General features: G+C 38.4%; 1 protein-coding gene across 2 annotated transcripts in view; it reads right to left on the reverse strand.

Moving 5' to 3' along the window:
* Positions 1 to 7,289: 7,289 nt before the first annotated feature.
* The window catches only part of ATP11B (ATPase phospholipid transporting 11B (putative)), a 2,792,721-nt gene continuing 2,778,360 nt past the window's right edge, over positions 7,290 to 21,650 (reverse strand). For both annotated transcript variants that reach the window (XM_044070307.1, XM_044070308.1), the window contains one exon: positions 7,290 to 9,161. In XM_044070307.1, coding sequence (XP_043926242.1) covers positions 9,071 to 9,161 — 91 coding nt within the window. In that variant the 3' untranslated portion in view covers positions 7,290 to 9,070. The remainder of the gene's footprint in view (positions 9,162 to 21,650) is intronic.

The following is a 21,650-nucleotide window of genomic DNA, read 5'->3' on the forward strand; positions in this document are numbered from 1 at the left end:
TTATGTTAGTGAGTTCATTAATAGTATTTAACAGACACATGTTAAGTCAGACAAGAAAAAATGGAAGCTACTATGATATGGTAGCATTCTGTGAAATAATGTCAGAAGATAACTTTGTTCTCTTTGTTTGAGTTTATATAGCATGCCCATTAAAAGAACTGAAGAAAACTTTGCCAACCTCCTTTAACGTTATCTCATATAGTCTCTTTGTTAAGCAAGTTATACTCTGGTTTATATCATCAGCTATTAGTAAAGAATGTTGAGAGAAACATTGGGCTCTTGTGCAATACAAGATGAAATGTGTCTGAATATCATGACTAGGAATATTTCAATAAAAATATCAAAAACTTAACATATTAAAAATCACTTCAGCTTCTGGAGTCATTTTATTTTTATTTCAGCTGGTACGCTAACATAAATGCATGCAACTCTTAGGGCTTCTGGCAGCACCTGACCTTTAAATATTATTTAACAATAAAAATCCTTCAAAGTCCTTTCAATGGAGCATGGCAGTATGCAAATTAATTTACTTAAACTTGAATGAGCAAAAGTGAAAATGCATTTATTTTAAGTATCTAACTACTGTATTATATTACATTGTTCTCCTAAGTGTTGCTCAGCTGTTGTTTATTTTGCTATATGGATGACATCCAAAAGTGACCAAGACACAAAAAGTATTCAAATGTTTCTCAATACTCTATGCTTAAGTAACACTTTGCAAGAAACAAGGCTGCCTCCAGTGCAACGTCTAAAGCACACTAGATGCCATCAATTAGTTTCAATGTCTCAGTCATCTCAAAATTTCTTTTCTTCTTTCTACAACTAAATGTAAGAATTCTTACTAGTTTTAGTTGACAGCCAGCAATACAAGTTTTACAGGACAGTAGTATCTAGACTGTGTGGTTTCCCGCAACTTGAGCTCTAAAACCAGCATTTTTACATTAGAAGGTTTTTTTTTTTTTTGTGATTGCACTCTTGTGGCAGAAATGTGCTGTACTAAACCCATCTGAGTTGGGGGCTGCTGGCTCAAAGCTTATTGTGTTTTCCTGATTGGTCTGTATGTCTTGCTGTGGCAAAACTTGTTTTTCTGATTCTTTATAAGCTTTCAGCGCAGTGACGGTTAGCAATGCCCTGTACAGATGCAAATGCTCTAAGAGCATCGGATTTGCATGTAGTGCAGCATCACCATGCTGGACAGCGCCAGTTCACACTGCGTATAGCACCTATTCTTCATCTGTGCGCTATCATCTCAGTGCAGTTAAATCTCCCCACTCTTTTCCTTGGTTAAACCCATAATAAGAAACCTGAAACCATGGATAGGCACTTTTCTGCTATCTCTGTGGGCAGCCTTGTAGACATATGCATCCTGAGGCAACGTAGCAATTGTCTCATGTATACTGACAACCACTTAATCCTGAAACAAATAAACACAGTATGTGAGCGATGTTGTTACATGAGACACGACTCTCACATACTGACAAATCAAATGACAGGCTGTCAGCATATGCACATAATTTCTCTCATTAAATAAGGTCTCGACACATAAACCCACATATGAAGAGGCCTCCTGTGTGCTGCTCTCAGAAACCACATGCAACCAAAACCAAGACAACACTAACCACTAAACATAAAAATACACATCACAGTGTCTTTACAAGCAAACCCCTAAGGGGAAACACCACACATTCAAACAACTTGGTCATAGGAGACAACATCATGAGACACACAGATATCCCCCTCACCAGAATGGATAAAGAGAGGGCTACAGTCAGTCAGGTGCCTATCAGGGAGCAAGATTTGCCATATAATGCAGGCATTCAGGTCACTAAATCACAAGTACCAGTATGACTCTGTCATAGTCCATGTCGGTGTGAATGACCTGAGATGTATCTCTTTGGACTACATAAAGAGAGACATCATGATGGATCTCTCTGAATACGTGTTGCAGACTGGTATAAGCCTTGTACTGTGTAGCATTCTAACCTCATCAAGAATGATACCACAATACAAACAAAAAATGATTGCCTTCAATAACTGTCTTAGCTACTCGTGTCATTCCAAGGGGATCCAGTATTTGTCAGCCTGGGACAACATAATTAACAGAATAAGTTGCTTTGCCAGAGATGGTCTGCACCTGTTGCCACTAAGATTTCAAATACTGGCCAAAGGCATTAGCCACCCACATAGTGCCTTTTTAGGCAGTGCCAAACCAAAAGACCTACTGATTTAACAAAATTCTTCTAGTGCTAAGCTAAAGGTGCTACTAGTCAATGCTGGGAGTCTTAACATGAAATTGCTCTGGAAGCTCTCCTCACTCTGGAGAATTCTGACATCTGTGCAGTTACAGAGATGTGCTTCAAGAGTGCGGAAAGCACCCCTACAGTGCCTATCACACATTCAGATTACCCTCTGAAAAGGAAAAAAATGAAAGGAGAAGGTGTTTTCATTTACATAAAAAACAATCACACCTCTAGATTGGTTAAGCAGGATGACTTGTTTTGGATTGACCATAGGCAAAATCCCCTACCATTATCACCGCTAATTACATGTTCCCAACCATGAACCAAGACCACCATTATGCATACCTGAAGTTACGAGAATCATTTATCATTCATCCCAGCACGTTACCATGGGCAATTATAACTATCTCTCCATAAACTGGGAAACATACATGACTACTAACATGCAGACTCAGAGATTCCTGGACTTTGTCAATGCAAATGCTATGGAGCAGCTGGTCTGCACTCCCACTAGGTGCCAAAATATCCTTGACATAGTACTCACAAACATCGGGAGCACTGTACCCCACCCCCGTGTAATGTCCTCATTGGTAAGATTGTATCACATATCGGTCTCCTTTGAAATAAATGTAATGGTAGAACCCCCATTAAACTCTAAAACCATAAAGATTTTTTTCCAAGGCAAATTACCTTCTATTAAGTGACAGCATAGGTAATTCTAAAGCGCTCCCTAACCCTGAAAACATGGAGACCTATGCAGAAGTATACACAAATGCCCTGTACAACCACTTAAGCAACTGCATAGAAACGGCACTTTCTGACTGAACTAAACCCAGGTCAAGCCAGAAAAACAAGTCACCCTGGTGGGCCTCCTAACATAAATAGACTATATAACAGAAGGAAGACATTCCTGTACAGAAGTAAGTGGGAGGGTGCACAACAGAGAAATACAATCTCTCATTAGTCTCAACAGGCAAATCTGGGAATTAATCAAGTCTTCAAAAGGTAAATACAAGACTAGAATAGCCTCCCAAGCAAAGGATAACCACAAAGCATTTTTTAGTGATGTCCGAAATCTTAAGGGAAACACTCAACAATGTGCTGAGTTTGCTGTTGCACTATACTCAGCCAAAAGAAATAGCAAACCTGTTGGCCAATAAATTCAGCTCAAATTTCATCCCCCATCACCTCCAGTCACTTTCCATAAAATACTCCCTACCATTCCTTTGCCTGTTGACAAAAGAATAGGTTGTCACTATGCTTTTTGAAGCTAGAAACATGGCATCAATGGGCCCTGATGGAATCATGCTTGAGACCTGATCTAGCAGACCCACTCGGAACTCTATTTAGCCATCAATCTGCACAAGGGGGGGACCATCAACTGACCAAGAAAACTACCAACCTGTAAGTCTGACTAGCCTCATATGCAAGGCTAAGGAAAGAATAATCATGGACCTGATTAACAATGACATAGAAAATCTATAGACTCTAGACCCACTCCAGTTCAACTTTGTCAAGGACAGGTCCTGCTTACTCAATCTGGTGGACTATGTTGAGGTGGTCACCAAGGCCATGGATGAGGGTAAGACAGTGTATACCACCTACCTTGACCTGACCAAGGCATTTGACACATTACCCCACTTTGGTATTACAGATAAGCTCACAAAATTGGGCATAAACCTCTGCATCACCAGATGGATAGTCAAATGGCTCAAGGATAGAACCCATGTTGTCAGAGTGGGGGTAATCCACATCCAGCAAAAAGCCAGTCACCAGTGGAGTACCACAGGGCTCAGTGCTAGTCCCCTCCTGTTTGGGATATACTTCTCAGATGTCAAGGCAAAGGTAGATGGCCTTTGGCTGACCGAGTTTGCTGATGACAGCAAGTTGGGAGCAATTACAGATTCCCCAAAATGATGTTGATATCCTATAGAAAAGTCTGATGCAGACTAATGATTGATGTCACAGCCATAGCCTCAAACTAAATGCAAAGAAGTGCATAATAATACCCTTTGGGAAATCAAATACCCCTGCAAATTACAACTCTGATAGCACCCCCCCCCCAACAGTGGACATAGTGGTGAGAGATCTGGGTACTCAAACAGATAGTAATCTGAACTTTGACAACCATGTGTCCACGGTGGAAAGGCAATCCTTCTGTGTGGCTCAGCTTCTAAGTAAGGGCATGGCATCCAGATCTAAGGATGTCATAGAACCACTGTACTTGACCCTCATCAGACCAATAATTGAGTATAATGCACTCTTTGGCATGTACCTTGCCAGGTAGCTGCAACAGCTGGAGTATCCTCAGAGGTTTCTCACAAAAAATACAGGATATAATCAACATGTCATATGTGGACCGATTAAAAGCACAAGCATTGTGTGCAGTTTACTATCAATTACTGAGGGATGATCTGTGCCTGACCTACAAGGCAGTCTCTAACCCAGCTGCAAACTAACTGCACAAGGGTTATCTGCTCCAAAGATCTCAACCTGCTCTCTGACATGAATAGATCATGCTGGAAAGACAGATATATGTCCTAGAGATTTCCACCTCGTCCGGAATAGGCTTCCTATTCACGTGAAGCAGAGCCCTTCCCTGACCATCTTCAAGTGCAATCTGGATCAATAGATGGGAAATCGTAAATTCACTCCTGGGGTGGTGACCATGTCTCTTTTGGACAGAGGTGGTCTGTAAAAATTGTCAAAACCCTGCTTGCTGACTCTTGTTATCTTCCATTAAGGATAGAAAATTGAGTAAAACTGGCTAGGTTTGTAAGGGCTTTTGAGCCATTAGTCTCATAATCGCCTATGAACCTATGATACAGCAAAAACATTCCATGTCTTCTACAAGCCTTTCATTCTTCACATATTTAGGCAAATCTGTTACAACATCTCACACTTGCCAGATATGTTAGAATTATCGTGGTTTACAATGCAGTTTCCAGAAAAGCAATGAATAATTATTATTTACATAACCCTTTAGGAAACATAAGAAACTGGTTAAACATAAACAAAACAAACAATCTGTGCTCTTGGTAGCTACTATGACAGAAAGGGAAAGCATCCTACTAAATAAGTGGAGGAAATAGGATTAAATGTTCAGTGAAAACCTTCATTTGGAGTTACTTGTACATAAATAACTGTTTACATGTATACTATAGAAATCCCCTGCACAAATGTGGGGAACCAACACACCCAGGAAAATATAAACCCATAAGTCTGACCAATCTCATCTGTAAGGCTATAGAAAGGATCATTACAGAATTAATAAATAACAAACTCTTGACCCTAGCCAGTTCAGTTTTATCAGTGGCAGATTCTGCATACTTAACCTGGTTAACTTCTTCAGAAGGGTTACTACAACAAAGGATGGAGGAAAACTGGTACATACTGCATCTCTAGACCTTGTAAAGACATTAGTCATCATCTCACACTCAGGTTTGTTTGTTTGTGTCTTTCGGCTTTTCCAGATTAGGGGTCGCCACAGCGGAACTCCGGTCCGCTAATGATTAGCAGTAGAGTTTTACGTGTTGGCTTGCCGGGCCTAACGCACAATCTTCAACGAAGGAATGCCCATTCACACGTCGCCACACAGAAGACGCTGTAACTGAGAATCGAATGGGCAACGTCTAACTGTGAGGCAACAACGCTACCGCAGCACCACCACCACAGTTCTCACCACCACCGCAGTTCTATCATCTCACACTCGGGTATAGTTGATAAACTCACCCAGCTATACGCAACTTCCCACGGAACTCATTGGATAGCAAACTGGCTCACAAACAGAACCCAGAATGTTAGGGTGGGTGGCTCTACCTCCTCCAAAAGACCTGTCACCACTAGTATACCCCAGAGTTCAATCTGTGAGCCACTACTCTTTGGTATTTACTTCTCAGAGGTCAAAGCCAATGTTATGGGTTTATGACTGACCAAGTTTGCAGATGACTGTAAACTTGGCACCATCATAAACTGCCCAGAAGGCACCAATATCCTCCAACAGGGCCTTTCTCAAACAAATAGCTGGTGAAAAAACCATGTTGTAAAACTAAATGCCAAAAAATGTATAATATTATTCTTTATCAAGTTTGACGTCCCTGGTAGCTATTACATCGACAACATGCCAATGAAAATTGATCCAGTAGTTAGACACCTGGGAAGCTATGTATCCACTACTGTAAGAAAGTCCTTGTTCATTGCACAGCTTATTAGGAAAAGTGTGGTGTCCAGGTCTAGGGATGTGATCATTCCACTGTATTCAGTGCTTATTATGCCAATCACTGAGTATAATGCTCCCTTCGGTATGTACTGGAGCAAACCACATGACAAAAACTAAAAGACCACAATGCTTTCTCAGCTGGAAAATCAAAGACCTAAATCATAAAAGCTACACTGTGTCATTGCTTTGTCCCTCTTCTCAGTAACTTACAGGTTACTGAGGGGCAGTCTCTGCCTTGCTTACCCAGCTTCAGTAAACCCTACCCTTTCAGATACCCTGCACATCTGGAAGTCCAACAGCACCATGATAAGCCTTTCAAAAGATTTTAGTCTCTACTGCAACATAAATAAAACATGCTAGAGCCACAGATATGTATCATAGAGAATACCACTTCTCTAGAATCATCTTTCTCTCCACATAAAGCAATGTACCCGTCTTACTCGATTCAAGTATAATCTGGACAAGTGGATTGGAATCTTCAAATTTACATCTGGTTTAGCACCTTTCTCTCTTATGGGTAGGATTAACATGTAAATGTCTAGGCTCTATTTGTACTCAAAATACAAGCGCTCTAGTTTTTTTGTAGTTATAATACAAGGACTATAAACTTCTAGGAAATGCATGGCTAGGCTTCAAAAGATCCTCCCAGATCAAGAGCCTAGTAAGTACCTATGAAATGATGGCATTACATTTTACAATATCAGAGAGAAATATGTGGCAAGTAAATGAATTCTAAATATACTGAAGTTAAAGGACATTTACTGAGCGTCAGCAAGGGAGTACCCCAAGTAAATTTGGATTCCAATGTTGCTATTATTCTTCTATGATGGTAATAAATGTTAATGACAATGATTACATGAGCCACAATGAAATTACACAGAAAGTCATATTGTTAACAATAAGTTCAATAATAATGTGTCTTCACAGATTTATATGATGCCATCTCCAAAGGCAGAGGAAGATCCCCTTTTAATAATGGGCGAATTAATCAAATGTAAAATAAAATCACTAGGATGAAAGAGAAAAAACTTGAATATACCCACAATCATTATTAATATGGTGGCAAAGAATGATAAATATTATATAACAACGGTCAGGGACAGGATTACTTTCCTTGGCTTTTCATGTAAAGTCATTGTGATATCTCACATTTAGACACCTGTCATCAAACTGCCTCTAGTACAGACCATACTTATCTTTTCTGCAGTGGGATTACGATAATAAGCATATTAAAAATAATTACAACACTGTTATTTTACAGATTAAAACAAGTTCAAATCAAACAGTTGCAATCATGCTACTGTCAGCTTCCACCTGTGCATCTATTGGCAATACATGCATTTTGTTGCATCTTTTCTAAGGCTGAAATGCAGAACACAGTTCAGGTATGACCTCACAACTGAAGTCATTTTGATAAAAATGTGCAACTACAAAAAGTTTAGTCAATTCCTTACTCCACAAAAAACTCAAGGTAAACATGTCGCTGACAACAAATAGATTAATGAATAACTCCTTGAATAATTCATGTGAAACTGTAACGCTAATCCATCAGAATTTTAGGGTCTGCAAACATCTTTACCTTATTAAGGTATACAACACAATGTTTGGAAATTCCCTATTCTGGGTATGGTGACAGATGTTATGGGGGTTGAAATAAAATGCTGCAAATGCAATCCATGCCCGTCATATCTGTTGTGAAGACAATAACATAAAACACCTTGCCAGTGACACATGACACAGCCCAGGTGAATCCCAATGAGCTGTCAGTGGTTATACCAATTAGATGATCTGCTCTGGCTCCATCAAAATCATACTGCTTCAAGTAATAAACTCAGTGATCCTGTCAACTTTTACAGGGTTCATTCTGGCCAATAAGATGAAAGTTACTTCTTAAGTGTTTACTGTACCCAACTGATTCAATTTTAAAACAATTTATGTGTCCACATTTTGTTTAGTGAAACACAGTTCTGCAGGCTGAGATCACTTTATAAAATTCATTATGGATAAGGTAGAAATGTAACCTGGTTACAGCTTAGGTAGAAATGTAACCTGGATATTTAAGTGCATTTACAACATTAATTTAGCAGTTCATGGTCTGTATACCTTTAACAGAGTCTAGTCACTTCCAATTAATTATTCTTCAGTACATTTTTATTAAGACTACTGCTGTAGTTCGATACACGTCATATCGTTGATCCTTTGTTTACCCCAAAGAAATGTTTCCCTAGTTAGGAATATGGCTATAGTATGTTATCTATTGCACCACAGGAGCAGAAATCACCTTTCTTAGGAGTAATCTTAATGTATCGAGTCCATCTTCCTTTCCACATTTGATAAATTTCATACTGAATCCATGTTCCAAAGAGACGTAAACAATAAAAAAGTGATGCCCAGATGGTTCTGATAAACAAAGTTGAAGAAATTTGCTTTCATCTGTAGCATGACAGAATTTATCAGCATTAACAGCAGAAAACATTCCAGACTCTCTGCTATAAAGCAGTGCAGCTTTCTCATGCACAACAATTGAGGCCTGCTTGTTGCACAAAGTAATGATGAAATCTGTAAATAAAGGTACCAGATTTCAGTTTCTGTACAGTGAAGATTTTCCCTGTTAACAAGTGCTAGTAAGTGAAGAGTCCATTGCTGAAAGTGTTAAGACACTTCTGTCATTTGTAAAGTTGGGATCTGTGTCACTCCAAGACCTAATAAATAAAATAAGATGACAATAGGTTAGGTGAGTTATCTATATTCCAGACTCACATCAAATACATTATCATGCTACCCTTTTCCATTTAAAATGGCAGAAACTTTAGGTCAATACATTTGAAGTGAACTCACAGTGCCATTATCCAAAGAAGCAGCTTATCTGATGCTGTTACAAGCATCAGAAAATCTGAAGTACTGTACAATGGCATACCACAGTTAAAATACATGACATCAAATAAAGAGCAGTCTGGAAAAGGCATTTGGATAACTCTAAAAAGTAATACAATCTAGAACTACTTAAACATTTCTTAACACCAACATTTTCCATTCAACTGCTTAGATAAGCTAACTTGTTTGCTTGCTTATGGAATCTGTTAGAGCATACAGTCAGTCAGTGAGTCAATGCTAACAATATTATATTTATTTAATTTTCTTTATCGTTCTGCTGAGCTGCCCTCTTCATTCCACAACGTCAGCAAACTATCTCACAACCTCTGATGTCTGCCAAACCTCTCATGACTGGTGGCTTCCTTGAAGGTATGATGTGCAATTGTGCAGAAGTCAATACAAGAAGTGTCATAACTCTTGTACTGATGAAATAACACTGTTTCTAGTTTTTATGCTGGCATCATTCTCTGGATCATAATCTTGCTTCTGTCACACAAATCAAGTTTGTCTTCAATCAAATGCAAATGCATTTCTATCAAAATGGTAAAATTGAAACCTTTCCTTTGCAGGAATTGTTAACTTAACTTCAAATGAAAATATTCCTGATATGTTCCTTCTTTATTAAAACATCCCTTACCCTGCCACCTTATTCATGGTACAATAAAATTAATAGAATTTGGTCTACAGTTACTTGACCTAAATGATCTCAAGTGAATACAATGGGGTGTAATAACCATCTCCTTGCAAAAAATGGGTTGCAATTGTTACAACTTGGATGAAATCAGTGTTTGTAAATCTATGGAACAATTGTATATAACTGCTGACATTACTGACTCTTGGTATACTTTATTCACTGTTTAAGGTCTAATTTATTTACTGTTTACAGCAGGCACCTCTTTCAACAGATTATGATAGCCTTTTACAAAAGAAAATCTAAGGATATTCGTTCTAATTCAATTTATATCTTACAAAGAAGAATATATACAAGATGTCTTCATTCCCTTTCTTTATAAGTATATTTCCTTATCTATCTAAAGCCACCTTCTTTTAAATGGCATCCAGACAGAGATCTATTGCTCTCTTTTTTTCTTTACATTATGTCACTTTAGAAGAAACTAAGACATTGGAGGTAGTGATCCCTCACTCTTGCACTTAACAATGCCAGGAAAACAATAAAAAAATATCATCTTAATTTTATGCGTCTTCAGTTATATTATATACATTTAAGAAATATCTGGTTAATCTCATTACATTCCATACATTTCCTATATACAATTGCTTGCACAATATTACATCTAAATGAAATAAAACACTAATATACTGGATATCCTATGTATCCAAGAGATGAGATGGAAGGGCAGTGCAGCAAAGCCACTTGGCTTGGGATCCAGAGTCTATTACGACATGGTGTGGGAATTGTGGTGAGGGAGAGGCTTCAGAAGGCATTGAGGGATATCATCAGAATTAGTGACAGATTCATGGCAATCAAACTGCAGCCTAATGATAGGGCAGTATTCATAATCTCAGCCTATGCTCCATAGCAGGCTTGTGATAGTGAAGAATATAATGCATTTAGACAGCAGTTGCAGGACCTACTAGATAAAGGAGGACAACATGAATTGGTATTGATAATGGGGACCTGAATGCACATATCGGGGACAGAACAGGATATGAGGATTGCCTGAGTCCACATGGGCGGGACAACAGGAATAAAGGAGAGGTCATTCTAGACTTCTGTCTGGCAAATTGCTTGATAGCAGCAAACACATGGTTCAGAAGGAGCTACAATCACAAGATCACATACAAAAGGGACACTATGCAACTCAGGTAGACTTCCTCCTAGTAAGGAAAGGGAACTGGGGTAGAATCAGCAATTGCATAGTTATCCTCAATGAAACAGTCGACCCACAGCATAATCCACTGCTTGCCACAATCAGCTGCTAGCAGTTATCAGAGAAAGTTTGACGGTTAACAGAGACCTGGCTGAAGACCTGGAAGCTGACTGGAGAGAAACTGCAATGGTTCAAGGAATTACTTAGGGATCTAGCACCCTCAAGAGGGTGAGGAAAGAGGTGGAGTTGAAAAAGAATGACAGTGCCTCAAAACGACATATATGAGGACTACAGAACAGATATGTGGCCGAGCCAGGTATGGAAATATGGTACATAAGGAATAGAGAAGTTCAGGAAGTCACCAAAGTAGAGAAGGAGTGCAGGAAAAAGTGAGAGATAGAACAGAAAAGACAGACCAGGCTAGGAAGGAATACTGGTTGGTTAACAAAGAGGGTAAGAATAGCAAAGAAAAGGGCATCAGAGGCACTCAACCAGCACGAAGAGACTGTGCCAGGGTGCAAGACAAGACAGATAAAGAAGACAGTCAGACACCTGTCATAAGGGATGCCAGCAACAACCTGCTCACCAGCCCACAGGACAGCAAAGGCAGATGGAAAGTGTACTTCCAGCAGCTTCTGAATGAAGAAAATGCCACAGAATCTGTACTGCCCCAAACACAGCCTACTATGAGAGAAGAGGAAAATCCCACCATAGAAGCCGTAAGAACAGCAGGAGGAAAATGAAGTCAGGGAAAGCAGCAGGCTCGGATGAGGTCACAGTACATATAATAAAGATGCTGGGTAAGAAATGGCTTCTCAGGATACTCGTATCGCACTGTGGAGAGAAAGGCACACTAGATGACTTGAGAATAAGTATATTAGTGCCACTGTTCAAGAACAAAGGGGAGTAAGTACAGCGGTATCAAACTCCTGTCACATTACATGAAAGTTGTGGAGGGGGTCAGTGATAAATGAATATGCAGAGTAGTAGAAAGTAAGATGGGAAATGAGCAGTTTAGATTCAGATCAGGTGCAGTAAAACTGACCTAATGCTTTCAATGAGATAGATAGTTGGGAAGAAACTAGAGATGAGGAAAGAGCTCAACTAGGCATTCCTAGACTTAGAAAAAGCATATGACAAGGTCCCAAGAAAGATGATTTAGGCAGACCCACAGGGTTCAAACTCCCCGAAACATTGGTAGAATTAATGCAAGCTAAGTACAAGCAGCCAATGACTGTCAATTACTAGTGTTCAATCTCACAGAGGGATTCCCACTGGGAGTGGGTGTGTATTGGGGTTCAGCTCTGCACCCAGTACTGTTCATACCGATGATGGACTACATTAGCAAACAGGTCAGAGGAGATAGATCAACAAAGTTGCTGTATGCAGACAATGTGACATTATAGCCAGATTCTGAGCAAGAACCTCAGCAAAAGCTAGGGGAATGGAACACAAAACTGATGGCACATGGGATGAAACTGAGTACAGATAAGACAGTGGTAAAGGCAGCAAATGGGGGAAATCAGAAGAAGATGGGAATTGAGATAGAAGTTAAGATAGTGGAACAGGTTAATAGCTTCAAGTAACTGGGAGGGATAGCTGAGGAGATGGGAAGTCTGAATGAAGAGGTCAAAACTAGAATCAGAGGGGCTGCAGCTAACTGACACAGAGAAACAGGTGTAGTGTATGACAGAAGAATGCCAAAGAAGCTGAAAAGTAAGGTGTAGAAAACAGTGGTGCAACCAGAAACCTGGGAAGTAAATGCAGAACTGCTGAGGAAGCTAGAAGTGATGGAAATAAAGTACCTCAGATGGGTGCTAGGTAGAATGCACACTGTGGGACAGATGAAGAAATAAGGATATAACAGCAGAAGCCAAAATAGCTCCAATTGCATAAAAGATCAGAGAGAACAGATTACTGTGGTTTAGCCACATGTGCAGAAAAGCAGAAGATAATCTGGTGAAGAAAATTTGCGACAGACAGGAAGAAGGCAAGAGGAAATGAGGACATCCAGTAAAGAGGTGGGTTGTGTGGGATATGTGTGAAAGGGATAAGTTTAGAAGAAGGCAGGAGAGTGGCATTCAATCAAGAGAGATGGCGACAGTTGACATGACACCCTGACCCCATGTGGAAAAATATGAAAAAGGGAGGTTGTTGATGATGATACTCTATTAAGATATATAGATAATAATTTCTATGGAAAATGTGTAATTCTCACTTCATTTTAAATCCTTTAGACAAAAAATTATTAATCAAATATTAAACAAAGGTCTTAATAAACATCTGAAAATATACAGCTCGGGTTTCTCTGAATAAACTCTATTATTATGGCTATGGTCAGCATGGCTCTTGGTAAAACATGCAGAGGGATTGTCCAAGAAGCTTTTTTCAGTGGACTACATTGGTTTAGATATTTTAAGCTTATTTCAAATTACTGTATAAGTTGTGAATGGCTTCTCCTTGCATTTCCAACTCTCCCATTAAACAGTTCCAAATTATTATGCATAGCTAGTATTGTTACAAAACATATTTTGTCCCACTAGAACAAACTAATCTCACCCAATACAGACTCATCAATTTCTCAACAGCAGCTGCTTTTTCAAAATACAGTAACTATGAATATATGGTTTAACATGTAATATTTTTATTATAGAGACTAGTTACATACAGTTACTGCATTAAGTTCTAATAATGATAATATACTACTTCACACTCAAGTATCACTATACAGAACTGTTCATTCATGTAAAGTATAGTCTGACCTCTTTGGTTTTCTATATTTTCATACGCATTTCTGAATGGTAGCATCTTTTTGTTTCTTAGCAGGACATGCTAATGATGTCATAGTACAGGGGTGTGGGAGGTTGTAGGTTACTAGGTCTTATTCTTTAATGATTTCCTTATTAAGTTATTTAATGTCCAAAAGAAAAAATCAAATAAACTATCACTGTTCTTGCTCAGTCACTTACCCTCACAAGGGGTACAACCTGACACTGTTAATTTTCTCACATATCCATCAGAAGAAAAAAAGCAGAGTTGTAGCTGCCTCATCCTATTCCCACAGTTCTTCCGGCTTAACAAACATACTTCCAAACCTTGGTCATTGGTGGTACAGATGTATAACTTTCCTATGCCCCCAGTGGGTCATCTAAGTAATACTACTGCATTTAAGAAACTGATGTATTACTGCTACTGTTTATGAATAAAAGGCTGACGTATTTAAAAACAACCTAGGTTTCACTGCAAGTCTGTAAAATATTAATAAGTAAATCAGCTTCACCAACATGAAAATCTTATAAAGGTCAGGTCCACCGGTGTATTGGCAAAGCAGCAGTCCGTGTTGCTGGTGATATGAGCATGACTATGGTTCACTATACAAAGTAATGTCTAGGTATAATAAAAATCAACCATACTGCTACACTGGCAACCCTGTGGAGACCAGGGAAATCACAGTACAGTCCTTCAAATCTGTAAAAATGGGTAGGCTCTCAAAGACACTAGCAGGGCTTAGAAAAAATGCATGTGCTGGTCATCCATTTGGCTTCTGTTTGCTATACCTTGGAGGACAGAATAGGAAAAGCAGGTACAAAAAGCACACACAAGGGTACTTTTATATATACAAGATAGCCATAAATACATTACATAAATATCTAACTTACTGAAATGTACAATTCTTCAAAGCTAGCAGGACAGATATTTGCCTTTAGAAAGCTATATTTTTTATTATTTGCTCTGTGCCATGGTGATGCATGGAAAATGATGGATCCAGTGGTACCGTATTAAGTACTGAAGCATTTTATATAAACATATGTTGCTAGTTTGGTATGTATACTGCTTTAAAGTGTATATCATAGTCACTTGATTGGCACTGCAAGACTATGTGATGGATGGGGCTTCAAATCCCACTAGATGCCACCAACTAATATGTGATGGTCAAGTGAACACTCTCATACTCTATACCAATGTTGTTGATTAATATGTGAAGAGACTGATCTTAACAGTATACAGCAAATGTGCACTGCTGGCTTGAGCTATGGTCAACACCCATACAATCACATAAGCTTCTTACTGTAAAAATAAATAGGAGAGTTAGAAAACACCGACTCCAATTGATTCCTTTGCCACACATTCCAAGTGCATACTCTTGCAGTGCAGTCTTATCAGCATTAACAACTTGCTAAGGCTATATTATATTCAAACACATGTTAAGGTAATATGCTGCCATCAGCTACACCCATATGGCACACCAAAGTTTTCAGTTCTTAAAATTAACCAAAGTAATCACTCTCCAAAAGAAAATTGCCTAAAAGTTACTATTTCACCAAAAGTAATTACCCTTGTATGTATTAATAAACACCTAGCCACAAGCTGTTAAAACTGACTAAACATTATTTCCTTAAACTCAATTAGACTAAGCAATATATTTTGAAAATTAAGTATACAAACGGTTATACTGTTGTAAAAAAAGTACAAAATAAAATGCTTAGACAGAGAACATTTATAAATACACTACTAGCTATCTTGTCCTGTTCTTATCAGTAGCTAAACATTTACTTCAACTTATGTACCGCTAGCTTTACATTTGAAGAACACATACAGGCAGCATCTTTGAGTTCAATATTTCTGGCCAACAAGCTTTCTCTTTATCACCCATATAGCCCACAGTATATATCAAGAGACAAACAAAGATTGACTGCATTTCCAGATAGATGCTCTCTAAAAGACAGTCAAAACAGAATATCTGGGGGGTGTTCAAGTAGTTAACCATTCTGTTAATAGTTTTTTTTAATATGTTACCACATACAGTTTGGATAGTAGGAATATCTGTAATATTATTTCTGTAAATTGACAAAAAATGTTGGCAACTCAGGTTGCCAACAGATGGTGTGATAAGCAGCAATATTAAACAAATATTGGAAACAAGATTATGCCTATTCTTTGGTTTTCCATGGCAGTTACATGCAAATGTGGCAAATGAAAAAAAAAATGCAGGTTAATTTTGGATGTCACTGATGTTCACAGTAGTAATCTTGTGACTGTGTGGGTAGTCTGGTGCATGATGTTGGCTTTCTGGATCAGACTCCAAAATAATAATTTACATTTTACAACATATATAAGCTCTGCTTTCATATACACAAACATCATGCTGTTTTGCAATATCAGATCCCTTTTGATTCACAAAGTCATTTTAAATGTCTTACCCCAAACAACCCACTAACTTTACATTGCTTACTGTGCCCCTGAATCTCATGTATTTTCTCAGTTACTCAGAGGGTAATGACTGCTATATATCTCAACTTCTTTGATCAAGTATTTGGGACAAAGCCAAAACAATGGGAGGACAATGGCCTAGAACCAGGGACAATTTCTTAAATTCACATAAAAAGTTAATAAAACATTTTTTCATCAACATGATGATTTTTCTGAACTTTAAGTATGAAACTCTAATGACTGGCATGATTGACTGTTTGCAATCTTCAGTGAGTTATGAAAAAAAAGCAATTTTTTATGAGGGACAGGGAAAAATATATGGAAAAATCTGGGACAGTTTGGAGGTATGTTAACATCTCAGATTTTACATACTTTTTTAGTGAGACATTCTCTAAATGTGTTTCAGGAAATACTGCAGAATTACACTCCAGACAGCAGTAACAGGTTTCTGATTACCCTCTATGAGTAGATGTCTTCCTCTTTGTAGTCTAGTGATACATAAGGCCCTGGAGGGTAAACCAGAAACACTTTTGTTGGGTTTACAGTCTTATGATCAGGGGAATTGCTTCCATGAAAATCAGTGACCTACATCTGCACTTATGAGATGTGTTCACTATAGTACCTTTCTTGAATTTGCACAAGTAGCTTCACTATTAATTTTGTCAATCAGGTTAGTCCCACTAGGCAAATTTATTGACACTATTTATTGTGGAGATCCAAGATGGTACACAAATATACTGATTAGAGGTAACTAATCAGGACAATAAGGCAATTCCAATAATCTTTTCTGGTTCCATTAGCAGGGGAGATGAAAGAGAATGAACAACATTCTGAGGAGCTCTTCTTTCACAGATTAGGAAGGGACAAACCATGAGGGGAGGAAGAAAAAAATATACAGACAAACCAAGAGCAAATGCATGTGGAAATGTGCTGAAATGCACATAAAGTTTAATCTGTGAAGAAAAGTACACTTAATTGGTTCAGAGATAATAAAGAAGGGTAATTAGTGAATAATTGCTCAAAATGGATACAAGAGACAAATTGTGAGCCACTGCACTTTGGCCTGAAATCACACAAACTGGAAGCAAGAGGAGGAATTACTCTGATGTATGATGAAAAAGAGGAGCGATTACTGAATTGGATGATGTAGTAGAAGCAGACGTGCCTGAACCTAAACAGTAAAGTGCATAGGATGAGAGTCAAAACTGTTGCCAAATGCAAAGTATTAAGAGAGATAAAGTTGTGTAAAGGCAAACAGCAGTGTAGCATGCTGCTAATATTTTATTTGACATCTGTTTACTGGGAATGTCTGTCTGGACAAATAGTCCATTTTCAGTGGAGGCTCGGGGGGATAAGCTCAACATGACAGTAAATACATATAGTTTTACACACAGTAATAAAAGAGTATATGTAATATTACAAGACAAGTTACAAATACATTAGATATATAAAGAAAGCTAAACTTATTTACATCCAGAACAATGTGTAAGTAGAGTAACTTTATTTACATTTTGGGCTAAAAGTAGAAAGCAGGAATAACACAATGTGATTTGTTGATGTATTAGTATGGCTTAGCGGATAACAGAGGATGAAGGTGAGTAAATTAAAGATATGGTATGAACAGAAGGCAACAAAAAACCTGAGAATGGTAATATGATGAAATGAACACAAAGCACAATATTATCTTTTTCAAACACCTTTATTAAATTATCACTTGTGACATAGGCACATTTACATTCATATAAAAGTAATCAAGTTATATTAACAAACAATATACTTCACATATATTCCTATATATCATATAACCTAAGCAATATTACATAAATTATTCAATTCCTGCCTTTTTTAAGCAAGACACAGCTCAATAAAACCATCACCTACTACACAGACATTCATACATTTATATAAATGAAAACAAACCCAACCGGCACAATCCTAGTTGCAAGCATTTTACATCACAAATCATACTGACACACTCCTAGTTGCAAACATTATACAACACATATAATCTATACAATCTTTCTCACTCAAACATTATGAGCTATGTAGCTCAGTTAAGTCCTGCCATCTTTTAAAACTCATTCCTCCCTTGTATGTATTGTTTTCACAATTATTTTTCCTATGTAGTTTGCTCCTACACTTTTCTAAAGATCTCAGTTCCAGTTGTTGTATCTGTGTTACTATATACACTACTTCCAGTATAGTTGGTTTAGATTTGATTTCCATTTTCTAGTAATTGTTTTTTTGGCAGCCACCATTATTAAGACACAGCAAGGCCTTACTATGTCTAGGCAATTCCGATTCTGTGTCATAGCTCAGAAAACTCAACTCCCTTGTCAGACCAATCTGCCCACCCAGCATTACCGACAATGCATCCCGTGGGGAATCCCTAAAGTCTGCCAACTCACAGCACTCCCAGAAAATATGTTCTCAGTTACCTCTTTCTTCCCCTTCACACCTCCAATATTTGCTGTCTGCCTGAGGAAAAATTCTCTGGAGTCTACCTGGGGTATAAAAATATCTATGTAAACATTTACAGGCAAAAATCCTATATCTTCTAGATTTTGTTGCATATTTGGGAGATATACATATATCCTCCCATTGTTTCTTTGTGAATTGCTTATCTAGTCTCTCTTCCCAATCCTTTCTAATGTCCTTTGATTGATTCTTCAGTTATCATGCAATATTTTATATGCTCTACTTATTCCTTTTTTAATGGCAGCTTCTGTTCTAGATTCTATTAAAAACTCTACCAGTGCTTTCTCTTTTGCTTTCTCTTTGACTATACTCTGATATCAATCCCTAATAGGAAAGCAATCTCTAACCTGCAGTCCAAATAAATTATTGGTGTCTTCCCATTCTATCATCATTCCCTTTCTCTAGTTATTTGCTCCCAATACCCTGGTTCCTTTGCCAGTTTGCTCCAATAAATTCCAGCCCTCTCTTGCCTACTCTCTGTATCCCTAATTGCAGTCAACCCTACTGGCAGAATCTCCTTTCTCTATTCCCATGTTCGTTTAGTTCTTCGAATACTTTCTGCTACTTTATGGATAAAATATTCTGTATGATATTGTTATTCTCCTTAAAGGCCTGCATCCAAAATCCCAGTCTCTCCTTGTTTCTTGAGCTTCCCCCCTGTTTCTGTTTCATCATCATTCTTTTCCACTTTGAATTACAGTTTTCAGCTTCTGTTATGTATAGGAGTCTTAACTGTGTAGCTCTGAAATAACCCTTCAAATTGTGCACTCCCATTCTGACCTGTTCTACTGGAAAAAATCAGCTTATCCCACTTGACTCTTGCTGTCTTCCCTCCCAGATATTTTTTTTAGCTCTTTATTAATTGCTACGCAAAACTTCTCATCTGGTTGATAAAAATATGCCTGACCTGTGTACAAGACTAAGGGGGACTAAAACATTTTAACTTCTTGTATCTTACTATCCACATACGTATGACAAAGCTTCCATTTTCTCAGTTTTTGTATTATCTTTTGTTTAGTCTCTTCCAACATATCCTTAGCTGCCACACTAGAATCATTTTTAATCCATATTCCTAAATACTTCATTTTATCATGTCCCCATGAATATGGGTATTCCTGAACTAGTTCATGTGTGGGTACATAATTTACCGCTACTGCCTTTATTTTAGCTTCATTAATTTTGTTTCCTGAAAAGATCTGAAACTGTCTCAAAATGCTCCACAACACTATAATGTATTTTTCTGGTTTTGTCAGGTATAAAATATCATCTGCAAAAAAAGGCCAGCTTTTCTTGACTGCCATACCAATTATATCCCTGAATTTCTGAGTCCTTTATTTTCTTTGCCAACAGTTCTAAATATAATGCAAATAATAAAGGGGAAAGAGGACACCCCTGCCAAGTTCCTCTGCTCAAGCAAAAATGACCAGAGAGGACCCCACCCACTTTAATTTTCACTTCCGATCCCTCATATACCCTACTAATCAACCTTATAATTTTTTTCAGGAAATGCAAATGCTTCCATTTCCCTGCTCATAAAGTCCCAGCTTACTCTGTCAAATGCTTTCTCTGCATCAAGACCCACTAACAACAATGGTATTTTCTTACATTCTGCTTCTCTCTGGATCATCACAAACAACATCATTGAGAAACATAAAGAAGATACCCCAATGAGGCACTTAACTGAAGATGGCCTAGAAACCAGCACAGCAGATGGGCATTCAGATCTTCATTCAATAATGCTGTTTGTACTGGTGGCAGTATTTGCAGCTGTATATCACCTTTATGCCCTATGACCTGCACAGGAAGCATATGTGTGATGTACAACACCTATAAAATCTAAAGGGTTTGATATACTTGTGATGCCTGTGCCCTGGCCCAGCAATCAAGAAGCCTCAGTCCTCACCAGTAACACCAGTGAGGGGTGTCTCATGTAGGAGGAAAGGATAATATATACACACAGTAAAGTGCAATTTCCCTTAAGAGCACACAGAGATCACAGTCAGTCCAGGGCTGGTTGCTCCCTTGCTCTCCAGGTCCCCAATAAGACTCCCCAATGGCACAGCTATAGGGTCTAGATCTCAGCCTAGTGGACAAGCTAAAACCTCCAGCACCCTCTCTGTCCAAACTGTGTTTTGTGTCCCTGCCCAAGTAGCTGACACACACACACACACACACACACACACACACACACTTTGAGAAGAGTTTATACACCCACACAGACACTCCTGGGGAAGGCTGGCACAGGTTCTCCAAGTGTACCCTTTTTTCCCCAGACTATATGGTAGTATCAGCTGCCACCACCCATTAATATTTATCAGCTGCTCAAAGGCCCTTAAAAGGGTGTCCAATTATTACTGCACAATATTATTATCCCACTGGCAAGTGTGACTAAACAGTCAAGGCTTATGAGAGTGACTTGGTACAGGATCACTATATACATGCAATGTACTCTAGAGCTTAAATTCTCTCTACACAAAACAGCAACAGTGAAAAGGGTCTAAAAATATTTAATAAATATAAACACAAGACAATACTTTTTACTACATAGTGCTAGTCAGAGATACTACTACTCACCTCTATCTTTGCAGTTACTCTGTCCAAGGGACCGTCAGTACCCCCAAGCAGCTGTGACTCACCTTCAGTCTCACTGCTACAGGGAAACTCCCTACCTGAAGTAACCACCTCACCAGTCCTGGCTGCAAGTATACAGTCTGTCTGGGTCTCCCACAGGCTACCAGACTTACCTGCTTGTCTCCAAGCCTGACTGTGTGTAACTGCACAAGCACAGAGTACTGC

Source organism: Protopterus annectens, chromosome 4.part1 (genome assembly GCF_019279795.1).
Source record: "Protopterus annectens isolate FY-2018-M chromosome 4.part1, PAN1.0, whole genome shotgun sequence".
NCBI classification, from domain to species: Eukaryota; Metazoa; Chordata; order Ceratodontiformes; family Protopteridae; genus Protopterus; species Protopterus annectens.